The sequence below is a fragment of the Lepus europaeus genome, chromosome 11, assembly GCF_033115175.1.
Source record: "Lepus europaeus isolate LE1 chromosome 11, mLepTim1.pri, whole genome shotgun sequence".
NCBI classification, from domain to species: domain Eukaryota; kingdom Metazoa; phylum Chordata; class Mammalia; order Lagomorpha; family Leporidae; genus Lepus; species Lepus europaeus.
Window position 1 is genome coordinate 10146494 of NC_084837.1, and position 14722 is coordinate 10161215.

Below are 14722 nucleotides of genomic sequence, written 5' to 3' on the forward strand. Positions count from 1 at the left end.
TTCTCTCTCTCAGCTTTTCAAATAATTAAAATGGGAATAGCAAAAACAAAAAGCCTTGCATTAAATTGAATCCATGGGTTCAAGCGACCTTAGACGGGGAGTGGAGGAGGCAGGGACACTGGTCACTGGTCTGCACAGCAGAGCGCCGGGTGATACATGTAGGGGACGGAGAGTTTTAGAAAAATCAGCCATTTGCACCCAGCATCGTTCTGTGTGGTTCAGGCCAGGACGGGCAGTGGCTGCCAAACGGGCCAAGTGCAGTGATGTAGACGGCAGCTGTGCCCAGCACCCCGCAGGCGGCCTCAGCCACAGAGGGGGCCAGTGGACGCCACCTCCCCAAAGGCTGCAGCCCCGCACCAGTCTGGCGCCCCCTGGTGGGACTCGGCGGGAAGGACTCAACATTGTCTCGGGTTGAATCTGAAGTGGAGCTTTGAAAACTCAATACTCATCTCAAAGTGCATGAAAAGCCACAGACGGGGACTCTTCTACATTAAAGGAAAGTTCTTAGGAGGGGAATCTGGTGGTCATGGTGTTGGTTAAGATGCCTGTGTCTCATAGTGGATGGAGTCCCTGGCTCTAAGTCCCAGCGCCGACTCCTGTCTCCAGCTTCCTGCTAATTCAGCCCCTGGGAGGCAGCCATGCTGGCCCTGGTGACCAGGTTTCTAGACCCAAGTATGAGACCCTAGTGAGTCCCAGCTCCCAGCTCCAGCCTGGCCCAGCCCGGGCCATTGTGGGCGTTTAGGGAGTGAACCGGAGTTGGGACCTCTCTCTGCGTGTCTGTCTCTCTGTGCGTCTTTGGCTCTCAAATAAATTTTAAAAAGAGACATAAAAGGACACAGAAACTGCCTGCAGTGTGTTGTCCTCAGGATCCTGGGTCAGGACACCACATTTCTGTAAAAGACATTTTTGGGATAGTTAACATGGGAATTCTAGAACAGACCGTGGATGCTTCTCAACGCTAACTATGTTCTCACGGAGAGAACATCTTCATTCCTGAGGGATACGTGCGGAGGTGCGGGGGCTGCAGTGAGATGCCGCGGCATCTACCTGCAAGCGATTGGACTAAAACACACAGCGTGCGTGTTTGCGTGTGGCGGGGAGAAGACGTGGCCGTGTCGGAACACGTGGGGGAGCCAGGTGTGTGGGTGTGCCTAGTTCAGCTCTCCTGCAGCTTTGGACATTTCTCAAGTACACACACGCACACGCACACGCACACACATACACACGGGAAGGCAGGAACAATGAAACAGGCCCAGCGCAATTGACTTGTCTGAAAAAATCAGCTAAGACCCCATGCTCTTAACTCTAAGTGCCTGTACCTCTTCGTCCAGATAAACGGGAAGACAGACCGACAGACGGACAGACAGACGAGTCCCTCATCCCCTTGGTTCAGAGGCTGTGGCTTTGAGAAAGGGTGGACACAGGCCTGTCCGTGGCCAGGCCTCAGGGGAGAAGGGGACAGAGACAAGGTGCACTGCGCCATCTAGTGGCCAGATGAGGCTGCCCTGGCTGCTGGCCGCTGGCCGCTGGCCTCTGCCCACTTGGACAGCCAGCTTGTCCCACGTTGTTGGTGCCTTTCCCACCGTCTCTGCCCAGTGGTTTTTTTCCCATTTGCAAAGCAATAACTTGTGTTTATCTTTCTGCTCCTCTAATTTTCCAATACGGATTTCCAGTTGCTTTGGACCAAGAAGCCAAAATGCAGAGTTCCGCTCCCAGAAACCTGAGCCCCGAATCCTTCCATAGCCAAGGGAGAGGGGAGTCCTGCTCGTGTGTAACCAGATACCTGCCGCCGCCGCGCACCCGCAACCGCTGGCCTTGCTCTCGCTCGGGTGGACATAAGCAAAGGCCACTTGCCCTGGGCTTGCAGCAGCCAGGGTCAGCGCCGTCACGGGCCTGGGCTAGGAAGTGGCAGCAGGCGCCCTAGGGGGACTTGGCTTTCTCTGCTTGGTCCTAGGTTGGAAGTAGGGACAGAAGGGAGGGGAGCTGCCAGTCACTCACCACGTCCTGGCCACTTGGGGCCCATGGTTCTGGAAGTTATGATTTGTCTTGCTGGACTCTGGGCCTCGTGCAAGCCCGGCCTATAGCAGGCTGCCTTCCCGAGCTGCTTATAACAGATAGGGGCTTGGGGTCCTGGGGCGGTTGCTCTGGGTTGTTTTCCCACGTGCCGTGGCCGTGGCCCACCTGTGTGTTCTTTTCTGGCTTCAGCCTGCCCACAAGGTACACCATGGGACCTGGCACGGCACGGGCGGCTTCAGGCTGCAGCCGCTCTAACCCCAGAGAAAGCCCTGACACAGGCCAGAGACCAGGCTCGTGTCGACAGCTGCTTCTGCAGCCTGGGGGAGGCCCCTCCAAGCCTCGGTGGCTTCCTCCATACGGGGCAAGGTTGATTCCTGGGGCACTTCCTCTCTTGCCAGGATGGGCCCTGGGCAGGTGGCTGGCACTGAGCTCACCAACTCCCCCTGCTGGCTGGAGGGTGAGTTGTTGCTGGCTTATGGGCAAGGTGCAGGTGCAGGTCCCCATAGGTACCTCCTCTGTGGCAGGTTCTGGGGTCCTGCACTCCCAGACTCTGGCAGGGGCAGGCACACAGCCTCATGCTGGAATAAACCCTCGCTCTGTTCTCAGCCCCGCTGGCCCCGGCTCACCGTCCTCTTTTGCTTCTCCCCTTCCGTAACGCCAGGCGCTTCGCGTGAAGTGGGCCCGCCTGCGGTTGCCCTGGGTGGATCTGGACTGGCTCATAGACATCTCCTGCCAGATCACGGAGCTCGACCTTTCCGCCAACTGCCTGGCTTCCCTGCCGTCCGTCATCCCCTGGGGCCTCATCCACCTTCGGAAGCTGAACCTCTCGGACAACCACCTAGCCGAGCTGCCCAGCGTGCAGTCGTCGGACGAGATCATCTGTTCCAGGTGGGCCCCGGCCGTCGGTGCTGCGATCGCTGCCGCTGGAGGCCTGGCTGTGCTCTGGGCTTTGGAGAACAGCGTGCTGGCTCAAACGGGGGATTTTACCAGCTCCTGGGCACAAGGTCCCAGTCCTGTGCCCAGGTGAGCAGCGTTCTGGAGAGATGGTCTGGCCCAGCAGTGCATGGTCACCACTGCCATGCTGAGCTCCCGGCTGGACTTGCCCAGCGTGGTCCTCCACAGGGACCAAACGCCGCCCTGGCCAGGGCAGGCAGTGCAGCCCCGGGCCCGTTTCCTCCACCTCCCAGGGCAGGGGCCAGGGGCCTCTGAGAAAGCGTGAATCCACAGGACTGGCAACAGGGCACGAGGCGGGCAGCCCCGCCTGCTTCCTCACGGCACCTTGCCAAGCAGCCTGGGCACGCCCTTCCCTTTCTCCCAGGACGGCAGGGCAGGGGAAGGCCCTTCCTTGATTGGTCTCTTAGGATGCCTCGCTGCGTGCAGCTCTGAGCCGATTTCCAGAAGCAGGGCTGGAAAGTGCCTCGAGCGAGAATGGCCAGGCAGTGGGCATGCAGGAGCAGGGGCCGAGCTGGGGCCGAGCTGGGCAGGCCGTTGGGTCCACAGGGCCCTGAGAGTTTTGGGGCCCTGCCCTGTGGTCTCCCAGCAGCTCTCAGGGCCCTGGCTCAGTTTGCTACCAGGTGTCGGTCGGCCGATGGGGCCAGGGTCTTTTAGTCCCTGTCAATCAGAGTTTTGATTTTCTTTATGTACACAGAGTGTAGTCGGAATAAAAGCCACGCGCACTCCATTTTCAATGCACGCTCCTTGCGCTGGCGCGGGGAGAGAGGAAGAACATGCAGTCCATTCTCGAGCGAGAAAGCTGTCCGAGGGACATTTCCTGATGCCGCTGCTTCCTCTCCCCTCTCCTCCCCCAGACTGCTGGACATCGACGTCTCCAGCAACAAACTCTGCCACCTCCCGCCAGGACTCCTGCACCTCTCCAAGCTGCAGAAGCTCACGGCGTCAAAGAATTACCTAGAAAAGTTGTTCGAAGAAGAAAACGGTATGTAGGCCCCGCTGTGCCCCTGCAGCCCACCGGCTGTCAGCGGCGTCAGCGGCGTCGGCGTCAGCGGCTCCCTCCCAAGTCACCCTTTCCCTTCCCGCAGCCACGAACTGGATCGGGCTCCGGAAGCTGCAGGAACTCGACCTCTCGGACAACAAGCTGACGGAGCTGCCCGCGCCCTTCATGCATTCCTTCAAGTCGCTCAGTTCTCTGAATGTCTCCAGGAACAGCCTCAAGGTCTTCCCCGAGCCCTGGGCCTGCCCTCTGGTGAGCGTCACCCCCACCCCCAGCGTTCCAAACCCACGCTCGCCACCCTGCGGCCACGCCGGGCGACAGGAGCGGTGAGCGGGGTCTCGGGCAGCTCGCTCCCCTGAAAGCCAGCCTCCCTTCCCCACTCCCAGTTCGACGGCCGCAGAGTGACGCCCACGGAGCTTTGCGCGGTGGCAGCACGCACCCCAGCACAGGATTCTGCCCGGAAGCGGGAGGGGTGGTTTCTGTACCACACTTGAATAAGACAGAGGGGCCAGCGCCGTGGCACAGTGGGCAAAGCTGCCACCCGCGACGCCAGCATCCCATATGGGCACCAGTTCATGTCCCAGCTGCTCCACCTCTGATCCAGCTCCCTGCTAATGGCCTGGAAAGGCCACGGAAAATGTCCCAAGTGTTTGGGTCCCTGCCACCCACATGGGAGACCCGGATAAAGCTCCTGGCCCCTGGCTTCACCCTGGCCCAGTTCTGGCCGTTGTGGCCATCTAGGGAGTGAACCAGCAGATGGAAGATTCTCCCTCTCTCTCCCTCTCTCTCCATATGTCCCTCTCTGTGTGGAACTCTTTCCAAATAAATAATTTTTGTTTAAATAAGAAGAACACGACGTGCTTTGCGGGGCAGGCGTTGTGACACAGCGGGTAAAGCTGCTGCTTCGGATGCTGGCAACTGAGCGCCGGCTCGAGCGCGTGCGGCCCCACTTCCGGCTCAGCTCCCGGCTGATGCGCCTGGGAGCAGCAGGTGATGGCCCAAGTGCTAGGGCCCCTGCACCCACGTGGGGGACCTGCAAGGAGTTCCTGGCTCCTGGCTTCAGCCTGGCTCAGCCCAAGGTGTTATGGACGTTTGGGGAGTGAACCAGCAAAAGATGGCTCTCGCCCTCTCCCCCTCCCCTCCCTCTCTCTTTCTCTCTCTCTCTCCATCTCTAGTTCTCTCTCCCTCCCACCCTCTGCCTTTCGAGTAGCTGAAAATAAACAAACATTTTTGGAGAACGTAAGGACCGCGCCACACTCACGCAGTGCTGTTCCCTGGGAGCCATGCCGGATAAAGTGGTGGCGCCGCCGTGGGTTTCTGGCCGGCCAGCTCCCTAGCGCTCCCCTTAGCGCTTCCAGTTTGGCCCTGGGGGCCGGGGGGAAGCAGCTTTCATCCCGAATTGTCCCAGGGCAGGGACCAAAGTTCTAGAATGGAGGAAAGGCCTCAGGGGCACCTTGTCTCCCGGGGGAGCCCCATTCCCATCCCTGCCTGGACAGGAGAACCTGTGGCCTGGACCCTGGCCGTGGGGCCTGGCTGTCGCAGGCTCCCTCCAGCGGCCCGTGGGGAAGGGTCGAGAGCGGCCGGGCGTGGGGAGCTGATGCGTGCACGTCCCCTCCCAGAAAAGCTGCAAGGCGTCCAGAAACGCGCTGGAGGCCCTGCCGGACAAGGTGGCCGTGTTCTGGAAGAGCCACCTCAGGGACGTGGACTTCTCGGAGAACGCGCTCAAGGCCGTGCCCCTGGGGCTCTTCCAGCTGGACGTGAGTGCGCCCCGGCCTCCTGCACGCTGCTCCCACACTCACTCCTGGCCCTGAGCAACGGGGGTGGGCGGGGCTGAGCTGCAGCGACCGGGGCCCCCACTGACCCAGCGGGACGCCCCTGCACACACCTGGTGGTCAGTGCCGCCTCCTCCCTGTCCCAGGCCTCGGGCAGCCCAAGGAGCTGGTGGGAGGCAGCGGGCCCCCAGCACAGGGCTGACCGTGGGGTGGAGCTCCAGTCCACACAGGGCCCACCCGTGCTGCTTGTATAATTGCAGCGTTAATCCCCACGGGCCAGGGCCTCGCCCGGGAGTGGGTGGTCGTTTGGCTGTTCCACTGGCCCAACGCCGCCTCGGCCTCTTTCTCCCCGCTCTCCCACCCAGGCCCTCTTGTTCTTGAGGCTCCAGGGGAACCAGCTCGAGACACTTCCAGCCCAGGACAAGTGGACCTGCAGACAACTCAAAACCCTGGATCTGTCCAGGAACCAGCTTGGCAAGTAAGCAGGGTCCGGGGACCCGGCGAGCCCAAAGCGTGCGGGCGGCTCCTGGGACGCGGCCCCGAGGGATCGGGGTAGGCCTGGGCCTCGGGGACACGGGCCTGGGGCTCCGCCGACACAGCAGGTGCCTGCCCCCTGTTCTGGAGGTGAGGGTCCAAGGCCCAGCTGCTGGTGGCGCTGGTTCCTCCCGACGCCTCTTGTCTTCCTCTGGGTCCTCACGCGGCTCTTCCTGTGTATGTATGTATGTGTGTCCATCCCCGCCCCTGGTAAGGACGCCATCCCACAGAGCAGAGCGAGGGCCGCCCACCTGGTCCCCGCCTCAGACGAGCCTCAGGCTCAGCGTCCCTTACCCACTTGGGCCTAGAAAGGCTTCGGCTTCCAGACTTTTTCAGATTGTGGGATATTTGCATAACTATACCAGGTGTCTTGTTTCTTTTTTTAAAAGATTGGTTTATATATTTGAAAGTTGGAGTTATAAACAGAGAGAGAGATGTCTTCCATCCATTGGTTCACTCCCCAGATGGGCACCATGGCCAGTGCTGGGCCGGGCCAAAGCTAGGAGCCTGGAACTCCATCCAGGTTTCCCACATGGGTGCAGGGACCCAAGCACTTGGGCCATCTCCCAGGCCTCCAGCAGCAAGCTGGATCAGAAGTGGAGCAGGCAGGACTCGAACCAGCGCCCACATGGGACGCCAGGGTCGCAGGAGGCAGCTTTACCTGCTTCGCCACCATGCTGGCTCCTTTTCTTGTTCAATATAACCTGAAGGTAATTTTATACAACATTTTTTTTGTTTTAAAAAAAGATTTATTTATTTGAAAGAGAGGAGGGGAGATTTTCCATCCACTGCTTCTCTCCCCAGACGGCCAAAGCCAGGAGCCAGGAGCTTCACCTGGGTCTCCCCACGTGGATGCCGGGGCCCAAATACTTGGGCCGTCTCCACTGCTTCCCAGGAGCATTAGCAGGGAACTGGATCGGGTCTTGAACCAGTGCCCACGTGGGATGCCAGGGTCCCAGGTGGAGGCTTACCCCACAATGCCACAGCGCCAGCCCCGAGTAATATTTTTAGTGTGACTGGGGTTTGTGACCGTCCCTCGAGGTCGAGTGTGGCATCACCCACTTTGGCATCGTGTCCACGTGCAGAACATGTAGGAAGCAAAAATGCCTTGGACTTGGGACTTTTGCATTTGGAGGCTCAAGCTGTCCCGATCTGAGTTCGAGGGTTCGGGACTTCAGCGGGCGGGCGTGGGACGCGGTGCAGCCCGAGTCTGATCGTCCAGGCTCCGGATGTCCCACCCCCGCTCTCTTCAGCCTAAACCGTAACCGTCACAAAGTCTCAGCCACTCATTCGCTGCGCTGACACAGATACAGCAGAAAGTCCGTGGGAAAGCGAATGGAAAGAGAAACGCACTTCGGTGCACAAAAGTTTTGCAGCCCGAACTTTCCCGAGCCCCCGCCTGCGTGGATCTGCTGAGGGCCGGTTCTGCAGCACTCAGGGGAACTGACCCCCAGAGGGGGCTCTTCTGGGCTCTTGTGCTCAGCTGGGCGTGGAAACGCCCGGGAAGGCACACCCACCACCCCCCCAGCCAGGGTCAGGGCAGCCTGGGGCAGTTTCCTGGGACCCCCGCGCCCTCCTTCCACATAAGCTGCAGGGTCCCAAACACTGCAGGTAGAGTTTCCTCCCCTCCCCCAGTTCAGCGTCCTCTGGCCACCGCCGGGGCTGCAATGTTCTTGTCCTGCTTGATTCACATTGGGACTTTTTACCCCTTACAGAAACGAAGATGGGCTTAAGACGAAGCGCATTTCCTTTTTCACCACCAGGGGGCGCCAGCGCTCAGGGCCCGAGGCAGGTGCGTGGAAGTGGTGGGTGTGGGAAGCCGGAGGGAGGGTGGGAAGAGTGGCAGGCGGTGTATTTGGGGCTTTCCCTTCAGTTCCTGTTGGACCGGCACAGACATCCACGTGGGGTGGAGAAGCCAACAGTTACCGCCTGTTGCTCGGGTCCCCTATGGTCATTGGGTGCCCAGGAGCCCCGGATTCCTGGGGGGAGCCGGGCGTATACCACCCTGATTCTTTGCACCTGGCACGCGAGGACCAGGTGCCCAGGGTGTCTTGGTCTGCTCTGGCAGCCAGAAGGTCGGGCTGAGGGCAGCAGCGTGGTCAGCTCCAGGGAGAGTACCCCCCCAACCCACCGCCACCACCGTCTCTTCTCAGAAAGAGGCCACACCCCCACGACCTCAGCTAAACCTAACGACCCCCCAGAGAGCCCACTCCAGGCATCAGCCTGTGGAGTTAGGCCTTCCGCCTAGCATCTGGGTGACAGGGACACAGTTCAGAGTACAGCACTGGGGTTCACTGTCTTGTGGCTGCCTGGGGTAGATCCTGGGTTCTGCCCAGGCCTAGAGGCTCCAGCCCTGGGGCCAGGAGGCCATCACTATTCAGAGCTTCTGACACACACACTGCAGTGTCTCTTAGAGTCCCCAGGGCCCCGCAGGCTGAGGGGAGGCTCAGAGCTTCCTCTGGAGTTGTCCTGGTCCCACCACACGGCCAGCATGGCAGGGCTGTTTCTAGGGAGAGATGTTCCCCCTCTGCGTTGTCTTCTGTGGGGTCCAGGGAGGGTATGCACCTGCCCTCCCACTAAGCAGCCACCCCTCCTTGGTACCCTCGAAGCCAAGACGTCTGGAGCCAGCCACCCCCACAGATGCTGCTCCAGAAAACAGGAAGCAATATTTACACACGTTGAATGTAATTAATTGGCTTTTTTTAGCTTAATAGATCCATGTTGGCAGGCTCAGATGTGTGAGGTAGGCACGAGCTGGGCATAGACGCCAGCACATGTTGGCAGGAGGTGAGCTGAAGTCTGTGCACTTGCTGCACTTCCTAATGAGCTAGTGTGTGTGTGTATGTGTGTGTGTGTACATGTACGATAGGCATGTAGCTCAGTCAGAGAGCTACGTGTGTTTATGATTGAAAAGGTAGCACATTACAGTAGGACACATAAGAGAATCCGAAAATAGACCTAAGTGAACGTTAGAATTTAATTAATTAACAACAAAGGTGGCGTGCCAGTTTAGGGGGAAGAATGCGATGTTGAATAGTGTCGGGAATCTCACCTTACGTCAGTTACACAGATGCCCATGCGACAGCAGGTTTAGGTGTAAAAGACAAATGGAAAATAACACATAAGAGACTGTGTGTAAAATTGAGGGTGGGAGAGAACTCTAAGAGCGAGATGATCAATCCAGCGATCGTCAAGGAAAAAGATGGAAATCTTTGGCTTTGTGGACACTGAAAAGTTTTGCTGAGTCAAAGGCACCATAAACAAGTCGTAACGCAAACAGACCATGACAGGGTTGCAACACACTTTGGCCTGCATCCCTCGTGTACAAAGGATGCTTGCAAACTCAGTCGGAAAAGACAGCCCAGTCGGCAAAAAATGACTTACAGATAGGGGTAGTTTGTAAGAAGTCCAGACAGCCAGGAGCAGATGCAAGGTCCTTATCCCTGCTAATGGGGAAATGCACTTACGGATTGCACAACCGATCCCTTTTGAAACAAAGCGCCTTGGGAGAAATGGAGTCCAAACCTACAGATTGCATTTGGAAGGAAGGAGAGACCCACGGAGGGTGTGTGGGAGGAGCCGGGGGATCCTGGTTATGCTGGTGGGCTGAGCCTTCCTGGAGCGAGTGTGGGTCAACTAGGGATGCATGCAAGCACATGTGTGTGGATGGCACGTGTTCATGTATGCACAAAACGTACAAGGGTACTTTTGAGACTCGTGCATTTGAAGGGGTCTCCAAAAAAATCCATGGAAATGCGTGTTATGAGACAGCTATGCGTAGATCTCAAAATTCTTATACCAAAATAAGCTTAACTTTTCATCCCATTTTCGCACAAACTTTTTGAAGTATTCTCTTATAAAAGCGTGTGTGCAGGGTGTGTGCACATGTGTGCATGTCTGTGTGTGCCTGTCTGCAGATGTCTGGCACACATAGAAGCTTCCAGATACTTGTCTCTGCGCCTTGCACAGCCCCTGCTGGGACCACGGAGAGGGGCAGGAGGAGGCGGCCCAGGATCCAGGGGAAGCAGCCACTCGGGAGGCCCCAGACAGGAAGGGCGAGGGGCACAGTGGAAAGCACAACGGGGCAGGCATTCGGTGCAGGGGTTAAGATGCCTCTCGGACACCTGCTCCGTGTCCAGGGCCTGGGTTCGAGTCCCGGTTCCTCTTCCAATTCCAGCTTCCTGCTGATATGCCCCACTGGAGGCAGCAGGTGATGGCTCAGGTACTTGGGACCCAGCCACCCCCTTGCGAGACCCAGGTGGGGTCCTTGCTCCTGGCTTCAGCCTGACCCGGGCTCTACTGTTGCAGGCACTCGGGGAGCAAATGAGTGGATACAAGATCTCACTTTGTCTGTCTCTCTGCCTTTCAAGTAAAATGACAAATAAATAATTTTTTTTTAAATAAAGAAGAAAAGCATAATAGGAACAAGTGCTGGTGTTCTAGAAAATGGGTTTTGTGGGGCCCGCGGGAGCGAGCCTAGGGAGCAGGTGCAGAGGCCACAGCCTGGATGGAGCCTTGGCAGGTGACAAAGGCCTCCTTTGCAGTTTCACCTGGAAAGTTAATGCCCACGCTGAGTGAAGGGGCGGGGCCTGTGAGCCCTGTCTCGGGGCAGGGTGGTTCCTTCGGGGCTGTTGACCGCAGGGGAGAGGGGAGGAATTATCCCGAAAGAGAGCTTGTTTGCAGATGAGGAAGTCGAATCCCAGGCAGATGGACATACATCCAACCAGTCATCTTCGCAGGGGCCGCATCCAAAAACAATCGAGGGTTACGGTCACACTGAGGCCGGCGGAGTCATAAATAACTTAGGGATAAATAATCACAGCCTATAAATCCTGAGCACGCGTCCCTCCCGGTCAGCCTGCCTGGTTTTGGACCCTGGGGCCAGGAAGTCTGCCGGGTGCTGCCCCTGTGTGAGGCTCGCTGCTCACTCCTCGTGCCCGGTACTGGACACCAAGGTGGGGCCTTGGGCGTGGACGGCACAGAGCCCAGGGGTCCAGGACACCTTGTCTGGGAAGGAAGTGGTCTTCGCCTTGTTCTTTCATGGAAATGGGACGGGGCGGACAAGCGCCCATCCTCCCTGTGGGCTGAAAAGAAAGGAGGCTTTGTGAAGGTTTCCCACAAGCGGGGTCTACTCCAGAGTTACCTGCAGACGCGCCCTGTGCACACGCAGGCCCCATCTTGGGGTTCCTGCTCCCAGCGGCCAGGTCGCCCCACGACCCCACATGGGGAGCACGGCCAGAGCTCATGGGGTGGGCGTGAGCGAGGGCAGCCGAGCATGGTTCAGTCCGGCTCCTCCGCCATCCGTGTCTGGGGTGGCAGGTGCGGGCAGAGCTTGGGACACCCGTCTCCTCTTCAGCTCTCCCGGCTTCCCAGCTCCAGGGCAGCTGCCGGGGGCAGATCCCCGCCTTTCGGAGGTGCGGCCCCCACTCATGTGCCTGCCGCCTCTCTGCGGTCAGACGCTCTGGTGCCTGTGCACAGGGCAGGGTTGGTGTGGTTTTCATGGTGATCTTGTGAGTAGCCCAGTTAACCAAGGCACCGGCACCCCGAGGAGCCAGCCGGCATCTTAGAGAACGCCGTCCCAGGAGGCGTGGGAAGGGTCGCTGGCGAATTCGCCGTTGGAATGGAAGAAGCGGTACAGGTGCATTTCCCGGGATTCTGAACCACACTCATGGGTGTGGCAGGAGTGCTCAGCCCTACAGTCATGCCGTTTCCTGAGACAGCTGCTGTCACATGTGTATGCGGGCCCTGTGAAACGTTTGTGAGAAATGGAATTAAAAGCTACGTTTATTTTGGTGCAAAATTCTGAAATCCACGCATGGTTTTCTTGTAGTACCCATTTTCCACTCAGTTCTTGAAGACCCCTCACGGAACAGACACATACATGTGCGTGTGTGGTGTGTATGCATGCATGTGTGTAACATGTATTCCCACGTGTGCATGGAGAGTGTGTCTGCACACGTGTGTGTCTGTTGTGTTTTGTGGTACAGTGATAAGCCTGGGGCCAGCGCTGAGGCATAACGGGTAAGGCTGCCACCTGCAATGCCGGCATCCCATATGGGCACCGGTTCAGGTCCTGGCTGCTCCACTTCTAACCCAGTTCTCTGCTATGGCCTGGGAAAGCAGTGGAAGATGGCCCAGGTCCTTGGGCCCCTGCATGTGAGAGACCCGGAAGAAGCTCCTGACACTTGGCTTCAGATCAGCCCAGCTCCAGCCATTGTGGCCATTTGGGGAGTGAACCGGCAGATGGAAGATCGATCTCTCTCTCTCTCTCTGCCTCTGCTTTTCAAATAAATAAATAAATAAATCTTTAAAAAAAAAATAAGCCTTCCAGGTATCTGATCCTGCACCTCGCTTTCCCAGTAGCTCTTCGGTCCAGCTGTGCACCTGTCGTGTGGCCTGCCCCTGCTCTGTAGCAGCCGTGTGTGCCCCGCCCCCGAGGCAGGGTGTCAGCTGTCTTCTGTCTTTGCTGCCAGGAGCTGGGAGCCCCTGAGCATCCTCTTCCTCACTGCCCTGTCCCGGGGGTTCAGGGACAGTTGGAGACTTCGGGCGGCTGGGCGATCGCCGACGGCTGTGCCAGGATGTGCTCTGGAGGTGGCACCCGTGTGCCCAGCCACCTGGCCTGCGCCTTGTGCTGGCCCAGGCCGGCGTGGCGGCCCACGGTCCACTCTGCCCTCTCTCTGCAGCCTGTGTGCTGGAGTTCCCTGCCTTCCTGAGCGACTCTCTGGAAGTCCTTTGTCTGAACGACAACCACCTGGACGCGGTCCCGCCATCCGTTTGCCTGCTCAAGAGTTTATCTGAGCTCTACCTGGGCAAGTAAGTGCCGGGGTGGGGGGGTGGGGGCGCGGGGCGGAGGGCGGCCACCTGGGGACAGGCTGGCCGGGCCGGAAGGAGCCGTCTGCTTACCCAGAAGCAGCTGTGGGGTCTTTAGACCTGCAGCTGGGCCAGGAGGTGGGGGAGCGACAGCCGGGGGCAGGACGGGTGCTGCACACTTTGGCGGCGTGGCTGGGGTGACAGTGAGGAGACGTGCTCAGCCGTCCACCCTGTCGTGCCTGCCAGGCCTGAGGACAACACAAAATGCCACCAGTGTCAAGTGGCAGGCCTCCTACAGAGGAGGCAGGGACCGTCTCTGTAGAAGGAGGGGACCCAGCCCCGAGCGGTGGGCACCTACGTGTAGAAGCCAGAGCTGGACCTGGGGTTCCAATGGGACACTCGAGACTGTCGGGGCGCCTGCAGGCCATGGAGGCTGGCAGGAGCTGCGTGTGCGTGTGCGTGTGTGTGTTCGCTCACGGGTGCGTGTGTCCTTAGCAACCCCGGCCTCCGAGAGCTCCCGCCCGAGCTGGGGCAGCTGGGCAACCTCTGGCAGCTGGACATTGAGGACCTGCACATCAGCAACGTGCCTGCCGAGATCAGAAAGGAAGGTAGGACGGCCACGGCGGCGCCTCTTGGAAAGATGACCCGGGTGCACCTGTTGGGTTCCGGGGCAGAAAGGGCCCGTTGGGGCCTGGGAAGACACTGTCAGGGGGCCCCTTGGCTGACAGCTGCGAGGCTCCCTCTGTTGGCTGGGCACCTGTAACAGGACTGTCAAGTCTGGCCTCACAGCAGCTAGGACATCATTGTCCTTAGGTTCTGGACTGTCACGCGCCACCCTGGCGGGGGGGGACTCACATCCTGCCCTGGGCTCCCTTTGCTGTCCCCGTCAGATCAGCAGCGCCTATCCCTTCCGGACAGGGTTGGTTTCCTAGGAGAGGAGGGCGTGTCCCCACGCGTGGGTGGCCGGGGCACCCACCCTCGCCCTTTCCGATTGGCACAGGCCCCAAAGCCACGCTGTCCTACCTTCGCGCTCAGCTGCGCAAGGCGGAGCGCTGCAAGCTGATGAAGATGATCGTCGTGGGTCCCCCGCGCCAGGGCAAGTCCACCCTCCTGGAGATCTTGCAGACGGGGAGGGCCCCCCAGATGGTGCCCGGCGAGGCCACCATCAGGACCACCAAGTGGGAGCTCCAGAGGCCGGCTGGCTGCAGAGCCAAGGTCAAGGATGGTTGGCGCGCAGAGTGCCCACGGGTGGCGGGGTGGGGGTGGGGAGGGTCTTCCCTGGGGCTTTTCTCCCTCCGCCCCTGACAGCCCAGGGTTTTCTCGGGCAGGCGAGCGGGCAGGCGTCGCGTCCCGGGGCCTGCGATGTTTGCAGGGACCACCGTGTGTCGTTGGAAACCAGCTCCTGCCGAGGGCAGCGAATCGTTGTCTCACACAACCGTACTGTTTTCCTGTTAGCATTAAGTGGAGGCTTGGGGCCAGTGGGGATTAACCCTGCCTGTGCTTGCCATCGACTCACGAAACTTTCAAACACAACTCCCTGGCTGGCCGCAAAGGCCCCGAATTGAGATGTCTGGGAGAGGCCGCGCCTCCAGGGCTGATCCGGCCTCCGACCCTCGAAGAGGAGCCTAAAGGGCACCCA

The 14722-nt window shown here is 59.3% G+C and overlaps 1 protein-coding gene across 3 annotated transcripts in view; it reads left to right on the forward strand.

Moving 5' to 3' along the window:
• LRRK1 (leucine rich repeat kinase 1) overlaps nucleotides 1-14722 on the forward strand; it is a 124301-nt gene that overhangs the window by 69101 nt on the left and 40478 nt on the right. For all 3 annotated transcript variants that reach the window (XM_062204967.1, XM_062204968.1, XM_062204969.1), the window contains 9 exons: nucleotides 2678-2904; nucleotides 3825-3952; nucleotides 4056-4219; nucleotides 5587-5724; nucleotides 6105-6217; nucleotides 7989-8065; nucleotides 12957-13086; nucleotides 13579-13691; nucleotides 14084-14298. In XM_062204967.1, coding sequence (XP_062060951.1) covers nucleotides 2678-2904; nucleotides 3825-3952; nucleotides 4056-4219; nucleotides 5587-5724; nucleotides 6105-6217; nucleotides 7989-8065; nucleotides 12957-13086; nucleotides 13579-13691; nucleotides 14084-14298 — 1305 coding nt within the window. The remainder of the gene's footprint in view (nucleotides 1-2677; nucleotides 2905-3824; nucleotides 3953-4055; nucleotides 4220-5586; nucleotides 5725-6104; nucleotides 6218-7988; nucleotides 8066-12956; nucleotides 13087-13578; nucleotides 13692-14083; nucleotides 14299-14722) is intronic.